This window comes from Lissotriton helveticus, chromosome 11 (assembly GCF_964261635.1).
Source record: "Lissotriton helveticus chromosome 11, aLisHel1.1, whole genome shotgun sequence".
Taxonomy (NCBI): domain Eukaryota; kingdom Metazoa; phylum Chordata; class Amphibia; order Caudata; family Salamandridae; genus Lissotriton; species Lissotriton helveticus.
The window spans coordinates 1,102,896,878-1,102,915,670 of NC_136072.1; the positions used below are offsets into that span (position 1 = coordinate 1,102,896,878).

At 50.9% G+C, this 18,793-nt stretch overlaps 1 protein-coding gene across 2 annotated transcripts in view; it reads right to left on the reverse strand.

Moving 5' to 3' along the window:
• The window catches only part of MED15 (mediator complex subunit 15), an 800,982-nt gene extending 782,719 nt beyond the window's left edge, over window positions 1-18,263 (reverse strand). The window contains exon 1 of one of the 2 annotated variants that reach the window (XM_078667783.1): window positions 17,992-18,263. In XM_078667783.1, the coding sequence (XP_078523909.1) occupies window positions 17,992-18,059 (68 nt within the window). In that variant the 5' untranslated portion in view covers window positions 18,060-18,263. The remainder of the gene's footprint in view (window positions 1-17,991) is intronic. The other variant, XM_078667782.1, reaches the window with a different exon arrangement.
• Between the last annotated feature and the right edge of the window lie 530 nt (window positions 18,264-18,793).

The following is an 18,793-nucleotide window of genomic DNA, read 5'->3' on the forward strand; positions in this document are numbered from 1 at the left end:
GAGCGAGGCGTGGCACGGAAAAAAAAAAAAACTAAATATGCCGCCTAGAACAGCGAGAGCAAGGCCTGACACGCAAATCGGATTTCCGGCCGGGAGAAAGGAGAGGCGTGACACGCACGAACTGTCCGGAAGGGGCGGAGAAACAACGGAGCGGGCTGCGGAGTCTGGACACAGGGAGGAACAGGACGAGAGGAGTTTAACAGACCCGGTGAGGGGGGGGGGGGAGTCGGGGCACATTGACGGTGCCCGCCCCCCCAGTGATGGAAGCCCTGCGTGTGCCCGGTGAGTGGGGTTGGGAGGGTGTGTGTGTGCGCGTTTGTGTGTGTGTGTATGTAAGCCCTGCGTGTTCAGAGGGGGCGGGGGGCGAGTGTGTACGCGTGGGAATGTGTGTGCGCATGCTTGAGTGTGGCTGCGTGTGTATATGTGGGTCTGTGTGCCTGCGTGGGTGTATGTGTGTGCGCATGCGTGAGTGTGGCTGTGTGTGCGTGCGGGCGAGAGCCTGTCTTGCTGTGAATCTGAGGCAAGGGCTGGGCGTGCGCGCGCGCCCACGCGGTTAAGTCGACACTCGTGCCCGGCCCCTGTCTCAGATTCCCAGCAGACGGACGGCTATAGTTGTCGAGCTGGACTCAGCATGCTTCGCATGCTTTCTCCAAGGCTCGACCTAAAAAGAGTCACTGTGTAACAACCGAAGAAAAAGATCCAGGGCTTATGTAAGGTTACGAATGAAGAGAAGGCAGTACTAAGGAGGGACAATGACACAAGTTAATGACAATGATGGGTTGCACGTGGACAGGGCTTCTATTCCATTCTCCAATACAGCATGGCTCACAGAGCAGCGCAAAAAGAGCTCGACCCAAAAAAAATCTACATTAACAGCATGTGTACCTTTTAAGCAAATGTATAAATAGTGGATGGAGCTTGAGAAATGGTACAACACCGAGTTATAGACTAAAAGAAACAGACCGATTTTTCCTTACACAACAGGTATAGCAAAACCAGAGGCAGGATTGGCCTCCCTAACACACAAATTAGGCAGTAAAGAAAATAGTGCAATCTCCCCTTAAGCTGACCATGCAGTCAGTACAGGGTTTTCTAATGGAGAATTTTAATACATCGACAGTAAACCAAAGCTACATTACATCTCTTTTCTTTAAAGGCTATTTCTTCATCATCACAAATTGCTCAAGTCTCCAGAACAAAGGCAGACATGTCCACAGATTTTCAACATGAGCGTCCATAAAAGGGAGACTGGAAAGAAACCTTTGTCTCACATTTTGGGGGGGGGGGTTTAGAGGGGATAAGCTATTTTTTGTGAAACGAGAGGGGCTAGAACAGGCACAATCCTACAATGGTTGCTATTCACACAGTGAAAAGCCATTGATTAAACCATTTAATTAATTTGAAATTATCTTCTCTAGAGAAAAATGAGAATAGGAGCAGGTTCCAAAAGCTAGCACCTTGGACACAAAATGAATGTCTCTAACGTTCCAGAATCTGAATGCCAGAACATTCAGCAATTTATCACCATAGTTAAGATCCTTGGATGAGTTCAGAGTGCTTGTAGTCGGGATGTCCATCTGATTCAACTCTTTCAATGGAGACTTCCCCCTTAGCCCACAAACTGCATCCATCAAGTTCTACCAAGACAATTTTCAAGCACATTTTGCCTTACAGAGGCCTACCATACCAGAATCACCTTACTTATTTAAATCTTTAAAACATGTGCTTATTTCCATTTCCCAAGAATTAAACAATGCAGTTACCTGACATTTTATGGGATCAAAAGTTACAGCACTACCTCTTCTGTCATCAAAACACAAGAACCATGAGTGTAAAACATTAATTAAAATTTTAAATAAAAACTAATTAAATGGCACCCAGAAATAGCACTAAGAATCTCCAGGCACAATGGTTTCGATAGGAGTACAGACACACGAAAACATGTGTGTCATTTAGCAGAAATTAAAGCGTCAAACTTGTAATAACCAAAAAGTAAAACTGTTCCAGATGCAGTCACAAACCCGACTCCATGTCAACCCATTTCAAGACAGTTCATGGATTCAATGTGTTCTGCCCAGCTCCACACCACACAGGCTTACATCCCCTTCCCACCAACAGTTTCTCTTTAAAGCAGCTTTACCAATACCTCTTCTATACGGTGTTTTCAACACATTCCCTCTTTTTCTTCCTTTATGAAATAAACCTTTTTATTGGTTTCATATAAACATGATTTGTATCAAGTCTGCCGCCCATGGCCAACAACGGTTTCAAATGTATCAGTAAAGACACGGCAATACGCCTAAAACCCGGAGACCGGCCACTTAAGTAACAAATAGCTGCAGTCCAAATAGCAGATTGTGTGCGTATGTATAACAGCTTATTACGCCATTTCCTGTAACAAAAAGAAGGAATAATAAACATCGGGAATGGGCACAGAAACGAAACCCAAGGTCCATAACTCAAATATATAACGGAACCCCCCCTCCCTCTTATCCCATCTCCTTCGCACCCATGAAAGTTCCTATGTTGCATCTGAAGTGTTGACTCTAGTATGATCCGTGTCAACTCCTCTAGGTGTTTGTACGTTGTATGGTAGAAGTGAGGCGCAAGCTTTGTAGGAGCTTGGGGCAGGTTATTACCCTAAATTCCTGGTTTAAAAGTGAGAAAAATAGAGCTCATAATTCCGTGTATGTTTCAGCTTTGTCTGCCTGCATAGATAAGCGTTCAATTCCCAATACTGACCACAGCCAACTCAGCCACGCAGCGTGGTCTGGGAGTCCCTCTGATCCCCAATGGGCAAGTAGCTCCAATCTCGCGGTGTTTAGGGCCAAGGCTATCTGCCTCCCTCTCAATGAGCGTAAGGGGAATGTCAAGGGGTTAGGGAGACCCAATAGTGTGCAACTAGGGAAGCGTGGAATATCCGTATTATAGGCCTAGTTTATGTCCTGAAGCATTATGTCCTAATATCTCACTAGTTTGGGGCAATGCCAGATCAGATGTACTAAGGTGCCTGGCTGTCCACAGCCACGCCAGCAATAGGGTGGGCGTTCTTAAATCCAGTAGTGTAGACGGACCGGGGTTAAGTACCGATATGATGCTACCTTGTAAGCTGTCTCCGTACCTGGGATGTCGTGAGCTGTTTGGTAAACTCTAAAGTATATGTCTTGCCATTCTTTGTCTGTGAGGGGCCTACCTATTGCTTCCTACCACCATAGCTGCCCTTTGGACTTCATAGGTGAGGTATCTACAGAGAGAAAGGTGTAAAGTTCTGAGATAAGATGCTTGTCGTCACTTTTCATGATGAGCCATTTTTCAAACTGAGTTGATTGGAGGAAGGCACCTACTCTCATTTCCAGAGAGGATACCCAATGACATAATGGGCTATACATACAAAGAAGCAGGGATTTCGTAATCCTTCTGAAGTTGCTTAAAAAAAAAGGGATAATTCTATCATGTTCAAATAGGGAACCTACCCTTTTGCAGCCCACCTCCCGCCACCGCAGAAATAGTTCCGATTTACATCCAGGCGGGAAGTCTGGGTTGCCCACCAGCGGGGTCAGCAGAGGGGAAAGAGGTAAAGCCTTGGCGGATCGCCGTACCATCCCAGACTTTTAGAATAGTCGCCGTGATCGGGGACGAGTAGAGCCCCCATGCCCTGTACCTACCCGGAAGGCAGATCTCACGCCAAATGTTTGCTCCTGCTATAGTTTGGTCCACTCCAGAATAAAGGGCAGCTGGGATGCTTGGAAATATCTAGACACCACAGGGATGGTCATCCCTCCTCCGGTTTATGGTTAGTAATTTGTGAGACACTGATTCAAGGCTGCTTTCCCCCCATACAAAGCGGTTGATCACATGTTGCAGGCTCCGCAAAGTAGCTGGGGATGGGGAGAGAGGAATAGTCTGAAAAATATAGGAGTATGTGTCGCATGATCGTCACCTTGACTGCCGCAATGCGACCCGCCCATGAGAGGCCCGACCATGCCCGTACTGATAAAGTTTTGTTAGTCTGTTCCAAGAGCGGGCCATAATTGGCTTTTAGTGTTTTGGCCAGGGTTTGCGCCAGAAGAATCCCTCGATAAGGAATAAGATTACCAGGCTCAGATGAATGGAAATTGCCTAGTCAGGGTTTCTACCGTATCCAGGCGGGTGGAGAGTTTCAATATTTGAGATTTGGAAAGGTTGACCTTCAAGCCGGATACTGCGCTGAAGCGGGAGAACTCATCCACCAAGGCCAGGAGCGAGACTCTGGGATTAGTCAAGGACAGGACTACGTCGTCTGCATATAAGCTTATTGTGTGGAGGTCTACCCCCAGACGGATCCCCGAAGTCGTAGGGTTTTCTCTAGCTCTCTGGGCCATTGGCTCCATATACAGGACAAATAGCAATGGAGATAGGGGGCATCCCTGGTGGGTGCCTCGGTCTATGGGGAAAAGCTTGGAGGAGCATCCATTGACTAACGGAAGCCCTAGGCGCATTGTAAATGCACCTCGTCCAGACTAGGAACCTCTCTCCAAAGCCGAACTGGGGAGCATCTCAAACAGGAATGGCCAGTGCACCCTATCGAAGACCTTCTACGCATCAACAGAGAGCAGGAAAGCTCCTTCCAGGAGTGGTCAATGAGCTCTGTGAGATGCATAAGGCGTTAGGTATTATCCCAACATTGTCTCGTGAGAGTAAATCCGGCCTGGGTCAATGAGACCTGCCATATATGGGTTGATGCGCGCTGCCAATATACTCGTAAATAATTTTAGCATCGAAATGGAGCAGTGAGATGGGACGGTAGGAAGCGCATTCCAGGGTATCCTTGGAGGATTTGAGGATTACCGAAATAGGGCCCTCAGAGAGAGTCAGGCAGTGCCCGGTATCGATAAACGAGTTAAAAAGCCTAGGCAATATATGCGCCAGTAGCGGACAGAATTTCTTGTAAAACAGAGGGGTAAAGCAGTCTGGGCACGGGGATTTAGATGTTTCTTTTCTAGCTCCCTCCAAATTCGAAGTGCATTTATGTATTGACTCTAGCTCTGCTACTGCCATCTCTATCTCCTTCCTCTGCTCCTTTCAGAGTCTGTTTTCGCCTGTTGATACAGCTATCAGTTCACTCCGTATTACTAGTTTTAAAGCTTCCCACAAAGAGGCCAGGCGGACCCCTTCATAGTAGTTTGTGGCAAGATAGTCCACAATTGCTTTGTGGAGTGCTTTTGTGTTCTGTTCCGAATTTAGCGTGGATCCCTGGAGACGCCACCATGTCGGTCGTGCTTGAGGGGCGCCCAGACTCAGCGTTAGCGTAATCAGGGTGTGATCCGATAGAGCGCGAGGTTCTATCGTCGCTTCCACTAGTCCTCCCATTTAGTGCATCAGTAATCAGAAAATGATCCATGCGGGCATAGGATTTCAGGGCTGCAGAAAAATATGTATAGTCAGAGGTAGAGGGATGTGTCTATATCCATATGTCATTGAGGGGAGCTGTTCGTAAGTCAGTGGTGTCCTGCTTGTGAGAGAGTCCCAGCATGTGTAGTGCGCTGCCCAGAACAGTCCATGTTCATTACGAGATTCGAGACTCCCCCTGTCACCACCCGCCGGGTGTGGACAGAACTTGCGTAAAGTGCGTAATCAGAAAGCGTTCCTGGTGATCGTTTGGTGCGTAAATAGACGCCACTGTAAACTGTGTATGGCCCCATTGAAGCCTGACCCCCTAGTACTCTGCCCCTATGTTCAGCTATCACATCGGTGACGCTACCCTGCAAGACCAGGGTGATCAGAATAACAGCCCCATTTCTTTTGGATGTGTCAGAGGATCAATATTGTGGGGGAAACTGGGGTGAGCGCATGCGATGCGTATCTCTGGCTAGTAGGTGTGTTTCTTGCAATAAGCACATTTCTCCCCCCGAATGCTCCAAGTAGGACAAGATTGCTTTGAGTTTCACCGAACTATTGAGGCCTAGCACGTTGAGGCTCGCTAAATGAATGTTATGCACCATAGAAAATCAGTATGCCCCAGCACCCCTTGCTCGAGAAGCCTCTGTTGCGCCTAAAAGGAGGTAGTGGGGTGACCAGCTAAAGGATTCTTAATGCCCATGCAGCCCTTGCGGAGCGAAGGAGAAGAAGTAAAAGAAGACAGAAAGAACCCCAAAACCAACAAAAGAAACAAGAGATGAAATTCTGTCAGAACAATCGTGGGAGGGTGAGATGTAGCTTCTCACAGTACGACCAATCCAGTGAGTAATCTCTTTGAAGACCATGAAAGAGACCATCGGGCGGATGACTGGCTGAACATCACGAATATCGCCAGTCCTCAAGCCCCACCGTCGAGTCCTTACCAGTCCCTCCGACACTTCCCAGGGAGGTACCGAAGTTAAGCCACGAGGCAGTCGAGAGGGTAGATTCTGTTTACAGGGCCTGCAGGACCACCTGTCATTCTTTAGTGATGGTAGCCAGATCGGAAGAGTCCCGCGGCGGTTGTTTGTAACCTGCCACGTCAATTGCAGCTGTTTAGGGGGGGTCCTGGGGGGACAGGCAGTTCCTCAGCGCCCTCCTGTGCCTCAATATGCAAGAGGGAGCAGGCCTCCTTGAGAGATTTGAATTGATGTAGTGTCCCTTCGTAGCAAAAAATAATACGGAAGGGATGACCCCAGGTCTAGGGTATGACCTTGCGTAGGAATTCTAACAGGACGAGAGTCTTTATGTTTCTGCAATGTAATCCTGGAGAGATCTTGGTAAAGAGTCAGTGAGTGGCCCTTGAACTGGACTGGGTGTGAGGCTCTGGCTTTCTTAAGGATGTCCTCCTTCATCTAAAAGTCAAGCACACACACCAGGATGTCTGCCAGGGGGCCCTTTGCAGACCTCTTGGGCCTCACTCTGTGTTCTCGGTCTGGCTGCAAGACCTAGGAGATGGTGGGAGAGATCTGTGACATAGTCGTGGTTGCTAGACCCTTCTGCATTATATGGAACCCCTATGATCCTAATGTTGTTCCTCCTAGATCTATTCTCTAAAGTCCTTGTTGTATGCCTGAAGATCTAGTTGTTGTTCTTGTAACTTTAGGACTTCCAGTTGAAACCACGCGACCTCCTCGACACGCTCAGATTCTCTGTCTTATAACTCGGCCACTCTTCCTCCTACCTTGTCTACAGCGGGTCTCATCTCCCGGATTTCCACTGCGATTTTGGTTTTCATCATCTGAAAGTCAGCACACAGCGAGAACAGAGTTTCCAGAAATGACTTAGTTATTGGCCCTTCACCATCTTTCAAGTCCAATCTGACATCTGTCCCTGTGCTTGCGTTTCTTTCCTCTGCTTGGCTACCACCTGGTTTGGCAAACATTTCCTTTAAGAAGCGTTTTTTCTTTGTCCTGTTTCCGGCCATAATGCTAAGCGAAGCATGAGCCCCGGTGTGGCCTCTTCCAACTCGCCTTGCGTCACGGGCCAAGCCCCGCAGCCCGAGCCGTGCCGTCAACCACCACACTAATGGGCCTCCAAGAGATGCCAAGCGCTCAGGACTCGTACCTTCCAACGCTTGTAGCAGCTGCAGGCAGTGCAAAGACATCCCCTAGGGCTGACCAACAGGTCAGGGAGCAGGCACTTCAAATCCGCACCAGACCAGCTCTGCCCTTAATGTACTGCTAGATGCCAGACAAGGTGCACAGGGCCAAGCTACCTCCCCTCTTCTTACCGGTGTCAACCGGACTGCCAATTCAGCACTGCCCTGATTAATGACCTTTAGATGTTCTGGGGGTCACACCCCCATCAATGCATGTCCAGGCTATTTCTGTGGTCCTGCCTCCCATCCGTCGCAGTCAGGCATGCAGCACAGTTCTCAGTACTCAGTGAATGCGAAAAGGACCAAGGAGAGTGGCCCCAAGGTGTGCCGAGGGGGTCTGACCTATATCAATGCATTGGCCGCCTGTTTCTTACAGCTGCCTCCCCTCCAACACAGCCGCACACTCGGCTAACAGTTCGTGCAGGAAAAAAGGGGGGTGGGGTGGGGGGGGGGGGACTGCTTGCCGGGGCTTTTCAGTGGAAACCAAGCAATGTTATCCTATGGGAGGGAATTCAAGTTACTGGTAAGAACAGTTATAATTACTTTTTTGGTTCAGTACTGGGCTAAAAGGTACAGTACTGGCTACTCTCCTGATCAAAGGTGAGTAATTCAGATTTCGTTATTCGGCTGATTTTAGGTGAATATTTTAATGTTTCAAAACTCCACACAGAATAATTTTCAAGTGAAGCCAGTCAATGTTAACCTATGGAAGGAAAATGAGTGATCAGCTTTTAGGCAGGTACTCGACTGGTAGAGTTAAGGTTCTGGGTATAGACTCAGGAGTCTCCCAGGGTCGGAAAGGTACAGTTGTTACACCCTCAGAGGCACAGGGGCAGCAGGGTGCAGAGAGAGTACGCCCAATGCAATCCAATGGAGGGTAGGGGGCCTTTGGTTGGTGGCTGCAAGCAAGCAGGCCACGCGGCTGTGGGAGCTGAGCTCCTGGTCACTTACTCAGGGCAAGTGGGGAAGTAAAGTAGAGTAGTAGTTGCACTTCCAGCGGCATTCGGGCAGCTGGGTGCAGGGTGCTTTTGAGCAGTCGGGCGCTAAATATTATCCAATGGGAAAGTTAAAAAGTGAACAAAGGCTGCAGACTTGGAGACGGAGATTCTTCAGGTGCGACCACCACTTCGCGAGGTAAGTTGGGATCCTGGAGAAGAGGTAGGTACTCCAAAGGAAGGCAAAGGGGGCCACAGGGCGCCGGGTGCAGGGGTGTCTTTTGATGTCGGGAAATCTTACCCTCAGCTAGTCGCGGTTGGAGGGGTCCTCGGTTCTGAGGCTGCAGGCGTCGTCAGGTTCATCGAGGAGGGTCTTTGTGCACTGGACTTCGGGTCCCAGTCGCCGGGGGAAGTCCTCGTCGTCTTGGATCACTAAGGCACAGGCCAGGCTCGGGGGGTCCAGAGTGAGCTGGATTCGCGTTTCCTGGCAGGCACCAGAGGTATTGCTGTTTGAGCAAAACCAATGCTCATGGGAGTCCCAGTCTTTTTAGAGGTACAAGGCAGGCAGGTTCTCTGGGATTTTCGAGGTTGCTGTCCGCAGGAGACGCCAGAGTTTTGCAGGAGCAGGTTCAAGGATCAACAGGCCTGTAGGGTTCTGGGGCCCAGTCAGTGGGCGTTGTCCTTTTGTTAGCAGCTGCACGGCAGGTCTTCTTGTTTCTGGTTATTCTTCTTGTTGCAATTGGGATCTGAGGAAGAAAGGTTCAGGGTGCCACTAAATACTAAATTTAGGGGCGTTACAGGTAGTGCAAGGGCAGGGAGCAATGGGTCCCTGTCCTGGGGTGAGTACACCCCCTAAGCCTGCTCCTCTCCTGTGGGAGGGGGGCAGGAGCCTATCTCTGATTGGGCAGGGCTCCCCATCCTCAAGATGGCCGGAGCCCGGAGTTGTGTTTCACCTCGCCTCTCCCACCTGAGCAGTGGAGTTGGCATAGGGTGGCACACCCCCTTCCTCCCTTAGGGTTTCCTGCTGTTCTTCCCACCAGAGTGGGGGTTGAAACCAGTGGGGGTCAGTTGCTGAGTACAGTAAGTGGTCTGAAGAAGCTCACAAAGGCGGAATGCCTTTGAAGCTTCACCTGCACATCCGGGGGGTAGGAGGCTTGGCACCTCGTCCCAGGATGTGCATTTTTGCAAGCCCAGGAGAGCGGGGATCTCCACCCAGGGGTACAGCAACATGTCTGCTGTGTGGCAGCCTGGGCAGCCTCTCAGACAAGACGTGGATTGTAGGTTAGGTTTCAGGGGGCATCTCTAAGATGCCCTCTGTCGTGCATTTTACATTAAATCCCACACTGGCATCAGTGTGGGTTTAACCCTTTAGGTGCTGCCGTCGGCCAACGGTCGTCACGGGCACTACCTCCCCAGTGCTGCGTGCGACCGCTGGACGTCCAGTTCAGCACTGGATAATGGACAGCGCAGCACTGGGGAGGTATGTTTACAAGCTCCCAAGGTGTTAATGTGTTGAGAAAATTGATATCAAACTTGTGTGTCTTCAGTGTAGTCATTATGGTGCTGTAAAGTTCGGAATGACAACGTCCCAGCACCATATACTCTTAATAGCATCACTGCACTTACAGTGCCCAGGAATGGAAAGATTCAACCACAAATAAAAACATCTCCAGGTGTAGGCACACAACAGCTACTACTTCAACAGATTTTGAACTACTGGAAACAATCCTTTTAATAGTAAGTGTGCTTCTGGAGCAGAAGGGTATTTCTTTGGTGATTAATTGACACAAGTCTAACCCAACAGCAGATGTTCACAAGTTTGACTCAAGTTTAGTTCAAATTCACCGCTTGTAGCTAGTGTGTTGTATGCTTGTAGCTAGTGTGTTGTATTCTTCTACTGGAAATGTGTAGCTAAAGTGGTTACATCAACATACTTTTCTAGGCTTGGCAGTACATAGCCTGGTAAAGGGTAAGCAGCTAATCATGCTGACCTGTGTACTGCATTATTTTTGCTACCTGACGGATCTAGTCTACTGTGTGGGGTACTGAGATTCTGGTGCTGGCCTAGTGTAGTCTAGATCCTATCATTTATCCCCGGTTCCTATCCCCTACATAGCACAATTCCTCATAAAGGGAAAACTTGATGCAATTCATAGGCTGGCTGCACATACTGACGTACGGGTGTGGGGGTGAAGGAGTGCAGCTAAAGGCTGTGTAGAAGAGATATTAAAGGATTTCAGTATAGTAACGATTTGCAGCAGTCCAAACGTATGGGGGGTTAATTAATCAGTTATTTTTAGGTCTCGGCTGGCGAAAGCAGCGCGCATGCACTACTCTTGTCATACGAGAGCTTCTTGGAATCAAAACAGATTCCAAAGCTCTCTGAGGCGGAGTTGAAGCCCCGCCTATCTTCCTAATTCGCTGCCGTCATCCTGCATGCAAAACGCAGGCTCAGGATTGAAAAGGAGGCTTAGTCCCTCCTTGTTGCAGTCGCGTCTCCTTTTAGCCCCGCCCACCGGGATTGGATCTCTCATTTGCGGCGTTACAAACATTATCTGCTATTCGCTATATTTTTTCCCCAACAGCTTGTTGTAGGTTCCTGTCTTCCTTCGGGTCAGGAGAATTCCACTTCTCAGGTCGGTGCATTCTGGAGGTTGTAGTCTTCGGTTTCATTGAACCGAGCGGACGCAGCCATCTGAAGCCAATGCATTAAAGGCCACGGACTATATCAGGGGTCAGGGCCGGTGTTTCTGTGATGACTGTTTTGCGGTCTCCACTGCTCTCTGGGATGATTGACAAAGCAGGTTGTGCACTTGCCGTGCAGATCGTATTGGTTAAGTTGTGCACACAGGCCATCGCACTGCGCTTCCACCCGTTCTTCCATTGACACAAACGCTGCCCCTTCACAGGCCCCTCTGCACAGAGTGCGGGTCCCACAAGGACTGCTGCGTGGAGTATGTGAGGCATACAACTCCACTTGTGACATTTCCCATTACAAGATGAAGAACAGGTTTAAAAACACCAGAACGCAAAGAGCGGCTGCTGTATTGTGCTCATGATAGAGACACTCAGTGTCACACTTGGGGCACAGAAATATCACACATACCATTAAATCCGCCTGGCCTCTTGCGTTGACTCTTTGGGCCTTATATAATATGGCCAATATATCCGCCCCTAACTGGACTCGAGACGGGGCTCGGCAGGGTTTTGCTTCCGGTGAGGGCCCCATTACTGTGTAACTGGTAGGTAGCTCAGTGGGGTGACCACCTCCTGCAGATTTCTGGGGGTCACTTGCAGGCTTCAGGCATCTCTGCGGCACCCCCTACATCTCCTTGGCACACCTCCTGCAGGGCTGAATCAGGCTTTAATCCTCTCTGAGATCAGCCCAGAGAGTTAGTGACCTTGTCCTGGGTCACTTGCAGGCTCCAGCAGTCTCCCCGGCGCCCCCTAGATCTCCTTGGCACGCTTCCTTCCTGCGGGGCTGACTAGGGCATTAATCCTCTCTGAGATCGGCCCATGGAGTCGGTGACCCTGTCCTGGGTGGTTGGCCCCTAGAAGTGAGCCATGGAGGTCTTCATGGCGGCTATGTTTACACCACAGTTACCAGTCTTGTTTGGCAAAGGCTGGTCACGTGGTGTTCACCTCCCACTGAAGGCTGGGTGGGGCAAGTGCCGAGTCAAGGCCCAGCAATCCCGGAAGCTCCAGCCGCGTGATGCCTGCAGGGGACGATCACTTACGGGTGTATAAAGCAGTTGCTGCAGAGTCACAGGGGCAGCATTGGCTTCCAGCCTTTGGGTGTGTTTGTGCCGTTTCCAGCTAGTTACTGTGCTTATGGGTGACACTGGGAGACGGTGTGTGCGATACTTTATCACCTGTACAATCAACCTGTTAGGCCCCTGAACATCGATATACCCCCGGCCCTGTTGTGCAGTGTTCTAACACACAAACACACACACGAAAAACAAGCACTGAAAATGCAATATGTCTCGCCTTTGATGAAGTTAAAGCCATTTGCTTTGCTAATGTTATTGTATAGCAAAGCAAATGGCTTTAACTTAATTAAAGGCGAGATCTATGGCATTTGTAATGCTTGTTTTTGCAGGTCATTTATTAAAACTAGTTTCTATTTAGCAGTTTTAGTTAAAAAATGATGAAGTTGTATAGACTTAACTTAGAAGAAGCCTGTAGCATCTGAAGCCTGTAGCATCTTCCTATGTAGGGCGAGTTGAGAGTTTCAGAAGTCCTGGGTGCGGGTGTATGGCAGAATGTGGAGTGTGCCTACGTATCAGTGAGATGCAGAGACCCAAAGCATAGTTCTGCTTGTTGTTTTAGGATGGATCTGTGGTAGTGGTTAGTGGGACAGGACCCCTGGACCCCTGGCCCCCACCGACGGAAGCCGACCCGACGAACCTACAGCGCCGCCGACCTCATCGCACTCAACACCGGCCGAATCCCAGGATGTCACCGAGCCGCCCCAAAGCACACCCACGGACCCTTCAGCTGCCACGCCTGCAAGTTCACCTGCATCCGGACCTTCCCTGAACCCGCCAAGCCGAACTCCAGCAGCACCCACCTCAAGTGTATCCTGCTCAACACCCGCTCCGTCCACAGACACGCCGTAGAACTCTGGAACCTGCTCGACACCACCACCCCCGACGTTGCCTTCATCACCGAGACCTGGATGAACGCCTCCTCAGCCCCAGACATCGCCATCGCCATCCCAGAGGGCTACAAGATCACCCGGAGGGACCGAAACGCCAACCAGACGGGAGGAGGCATCGCCATCATCCACAGAGACACCATCCGCATCACTACCAACACCGATGACACCCTCACCACCGCTGAACACCTGCACTTCCAGATCCACACCAACCCGAAGACCACCCTCAGAGGCACCCTGATCTACCGACCCCCGGGACCACGCACACGATTCAGCGAGGACATCGCCGACTTCATCAGCCCGCACGCTCTCCCCTCCGCCGACTACATCCTCCTGGGGGACCTCAACTTCCACCTGGAGAACAACAACGACCGCAACACCATCAGCCTGCTCGACAACCTCGACAACCTCGGACTCAAGCAACTGGTGACCACCCCCACCCACCTCGCCGGACACACACTCGACGCCGTCTTCTCATCCAGCAAAGACGTCACCTTCAGCCACGCAACAGGACTCCACTGGACGGACCACAGCTGCGTCCACTTCACCTTCAGAAGAACGACGATCCACCACCACCAGCAACAGGTTGCTCGAAGAAGCTGGAACAAGATCACAGCCGACCAGCTCACTGCTTCCCTGAGCCAGCACCCTCCCGCCAACTCAGCGAACCCCAGCCAGGCCGCCGACAACCTCACGAAATGGATCAACGACTGCGCGGACGAACTCGCCCCTCTGAGAACCCCACCCAGCCGATCCTGCAGCAGAAAAACACCATGGTTCACCGACGAACTCAAGAGCTCCAAGAAGAACTGTCGAGCCCTCGAGAAAGCCTGGAGAAGGGAACCAACGACGGACAACATGAACACCCTCAAGCTCGCCACCCGGAAACACCACCAACTGATCCGCGCCACCAAGAAAAATGCATACAAGGACCGGCTGGACAACAACGCACACAACTGCAAGGAACTCTTCAACATCGTGAAAGAGCTATCCAACCCCAACGCCGGAAACAACGACATCACCCCGTCGCAAGAACTCTGCAACTCCCTCGCGTCCTACTTCCACAACAAGATCACGGACATACACAACAGCTTCAACAACCAACCAACGCAAGCCACAACCGCAACGACGCCACCCACCACCACCCTCCGCACCTGGACCCCGATCAGCACCGAAGACACCATCCGCACCATGAACTCCATCCATTCCGGATCTCCGACTGACCCCTGCCCTCACCACGTCTTCAACAAAGCCGACGCTGTCCTCGCACCCCACCTGCGGGACATCATCAACACCTCCTTCGACTCCGCCACCTTCCCTGAGAGCTGGAAGCACGCCGAACTCAGCGCTCTCCTCAAGAAACCCACAGCAGACCCCACCGACCTCAAGAACTACCGTCCCATCTCGCTCCTCCCGTTCCCGGCCAAAGTCATCGAGAAGACCGTCAACAAACAGCTGGCCGCCTTTCTCGAGACGAATGGATCCCTCGACCCCTCACAGTCCGGCTTCCGAGCAAACCACAGCACCGAGACCGCCCTCATCGCCGCCACCGACGACCTTCGAACCCTGATGGACAACGGAGAAACAGCGGCCCTCATCCTCCTGGACCTCTCCGCGGCTTTCGACACTGTCTGCCACCGCACCCTAATACAGCGCCTCAGCAACATCGGAATCCAGGAGAAGGCACTGGAATGGATCACCTCCTTCCTCGACGGAAGAACACAAAGAGTCCGCCTACCACCGTACAAATCAGAGGCCACCGAAGTCATCTGCGGCGTCCCTCAAGGATCCTCACTGAGCCCCACCCTCTTCAACGTCTACATGAGCCCCCTCGCGGCCATCGCACGCCAACACAACCTCAACATAATCTCCTACGCCGACGACACCCAGCTGATCCTCTCCCTGACCAACGACCCCGCCACCGCCAGAGCCAACCTGCACGAAGGGATGAGAGACGTGGCCGAATGGATGACGACCAGCCGCCTGAAACTGAACTCAGACAAGACGGAGGTCCTCATCCTGGGCTCCACGCCCTCCGCCTGGGACGACTCCTGGTGGCCCCCCGCCCTGGGCACCGCACCCAAACCGACAGACCACGCACGCAACCTGGGCTTCATCCTGGACTCCTCCCTCTCCATGACCAGACAAGTCAACGCCGTCTCCTCGTCATGCTTCAACATCCTGCGCATGCTACGTAAGATCTTCCAGTGGATCCCCACCGAGACGAGGAAGACGGTCACCCAAGCCCTCGTCACCAGCCGTCTGGACTACGGCAACGCCCTCTACGCCGGAACCACTGCAAAACTCCAGAAGAGACTCCAGCGGATCCAGAACGCCTCGGCGAGACTCATCCTCGACATCCCCCGACGCAGCCACATCTCCGGACACCTGAGAGACCTGCACTGGCTCCCGGTCAACAAGAGAATCACCTTCCGACTCCTCACCCACGCACACAAAGCCCTACACGACCAAGGCCCGAGCTACCTCAACAACCGGATCAACTTCTACACTCCCAAGCGCCTCCTCAGATCAACCAACCACGCCCTCGCCGCCGTCCCCCGCATCCGAAGAGCGACAGCAGGAGGAAGATCCTTCTCCCACCTGGCCGCCAAGACCTGGAACTCACTTCCGACCAACCTGCGCCTGACCCAAGACCACCTCTCCTTCAGGAAGAAGCTCAAGACCTGGCTGTTCGAGCAGTAGCGGCACCCCCCCCCCCCCAGCGCCTTGAGACCCTACGGGTGAGTAGTGCGCTCTACAAATGACCTGATTGATTGATTGATTGACAGAAAATTGTTGCAACATTACCTTCATTGGTTTGATGGAGAGAACGGTAATGTGTTATGATTAACTGTATAATGGGGGAACTATGGGTGGGGAGATTGGGTTGGGAGCTAGTATGTTGAAGAGGAAGTTTAGGCCTTTGGGAACGGGGGTTTGTGCAGATGTGCTGGTGATGAGTGGTAGCTCCGTGATGAGATTTGTAGGTATGGATTGTACTGTGCGATGTACTAGGGTTTTGTGTACTAATTTGGACAGGATAGGTAGGTACCCAGAAGGAGGGATGACGAGCAGTGTAAAAGTTCTATTGAGTATGCTGTGGCATCGTGGTTGGTAGTGTATCAGTGAACTGTGGAGATAGAAGGGCTAAGGATAGTAATCTAACATGTGTATAAGGGAAGCCTGGGTTTCTAGCCGTGTCATTTGATGGGCTGGTGTTGTTTGCCAATGGTGTGGTGTGTGTCCAGTACGGAATGATACAGAGTGCAATACTGTGTGATATATATATATTGTTGTCTTGGATGAGGAGGAGGAAGGGATGTGTGGGTTTGAAGTACTTTGACAGGAATGCAAAGTTTGGGGGGATGATGGAGGTGGTGGGTTGTTGTGGTAATGAGAGCGATGCGAAAGGGACAGCTAAGAAGTCTATCTGAACGGGCAGCGGAAGAGGGCGATGGAAGATGTGAGTAGAAAAGACTGGGTGAATAGGGGACGAGGTGTACAGAAGAGGGGCATAAAGGACAGTAGTGGTAAGAGCGGTTAGTATTTCAAGGGAGAAGGAAGCTTTGGGCGATAAAGTGGTGAGGCAGATTGATACGTATCGAATTTGGGAAGGCAAAGACGTAGAGCTATTTCAATCAGGTGAAGAGGCATTTACTAGGTCAGGATCAAGTGAGTGGAGGAGAAAGAAAGCCAAGATAAAAAGTTGGACAGGGATCAAAAAGGAGCTGAAGAGGAGGACAGGGGTGCAGGACCACAAAAAGTAGGAGGACTGCGTTGTGCATTATTTGGACAGATAACTGGAGGATAGAATGTTGTGAGGTATGAAGGGGGAAAGAGGAGGGGAGACAGTGAGTAGATATTAACAGGATGAAAGGTTATGTTGCAATGCTAGGGGGGCGGTTGGATGCTCCCCCCGATACTATGTTGTTTGAATGCGAGCTCAAATCCAGGTATGTTGGTCAAGTGTAAGGGAGAAGCAGTCCGATTATGAGAGATTTTGCGCAGGTCGGGCGTGCATGTGTGATGCAGACAGCTCGGCAGTAAGAGGGCATGACGGTTAGTATAAAACAATTACGGCACATATGATATAATAATGGCTCTTTTGTAATGCTTGCAAGGGGAGTTCACGAAAGACAATTAAGATGGGTGTACATATAACCTTACAACACAAACTCTTGTCTGGAAGCATCAAACATGTTGGGTAACACACGTGGCACTACAGTACCCATGTCTGTAGATAACACACGAAAGCTTTGCCAGCACCAGTGACAAGATAGGTCGTACATACACTTCTAGCAGGCTATATATTTAGGATCCTTTAAGGCAAGGTGGCTGTACACTTGGAATTACGGATACCAGATAAAGACCCTTATAGAGGCCAGCATAAATCACATGACACTAAATGCGTCCTGTACCTATGACATGTCTGGCATATGACAGGCAGCATATAAGGCACAACAAGTAATATTTGTGGCAGACAGCGCCCATGACGTGCACAAGGATAGCACAACATAACAATGTCCGTACCAGGAAGGCAGCATATAGGCATGACAGCCAATATATAGTTCCTGCACTAAGGGCTGCATAGGAGACAGGAGACTAGCACTCATGACATAAATCATGTATGACAATTATGCCGGATTGCGCAAACAATACGATGGGCACACGATAGCTCCCTGAATACAATAAACGCTACTGGTGTGCCAGCAGCGCCCACCGCAGCTCTGCCACGGGAGCTGCGTGAGGCCGGATGGCGGGAGTTTCCTGCCACTACGATCTGTCTGGGCTCTAAGTTTCCCCGCTCCTCTCCAGCCTGTCTCTTTCTTCCCCCAGGGCCCGGCGTCCCTGGCACTCACATCTGGCTGACCAGCTTCTGTCTGAAGGTCGTGCTGCGCCAGTCGGTTTCCTGGCTGTTCACGTCCATCTTCCGCCCCCGCAGATGCTACAGCTCACAGCACGGTGCGCCCCCCGCCGGAACTCACAGCGGACAAGGAGACAGAGGAGCGAGGGATGCTGGGAGGGAGCGAGAGCCAGGGCGACGCTCGGGGAATGCCGGGAACATGAGTACTACTGCTTCTCAGCGCGAGCTGGGTGACGCACTGTCTGTTGCTTGCCACTCAGCGCGAGCTCAGTGTGACGGTTTTCACGCTGCCAGAAACACTAGACAAGCTACTGCAAAGATCCTCGCACCGTAAACCGCCATCTTGGTTGTATACTGTTTCCTCTCAGACGTTTAGGGATGGGAATGCTCCTACTCTTTAGCATGGCCACCGAAAGATATCGACCCCCCCCCCCATGGCATGACAGTTTCCGTCATTTTCTACTGTCTCATCCAATTTTTTAATGCAATTTTATACAGTGTGAAATTTTATCAGGGGTCAGAGGACTTCGCAACTATAAAAGAAATAAGTTACGAAAACATCGGATTTCAAAGTGCTGGATAGTGCATATTTATTGAACAACAGAAAGTCAAGCATACGTTCACCGAACAAACATTTGTGGCAATTTTTAGGTCGAGCCTATGCACTGTATGCACTCTACTGCGAGACATGCTGTATCCAGAATACGTGCTTAAGCACCTCCCCTCCTTTCTACTGACTTTAGGTCTTGCCTAGGTTGCACACACAGCTGCACTGCCAGGCCTTCTGTATCCAGAAT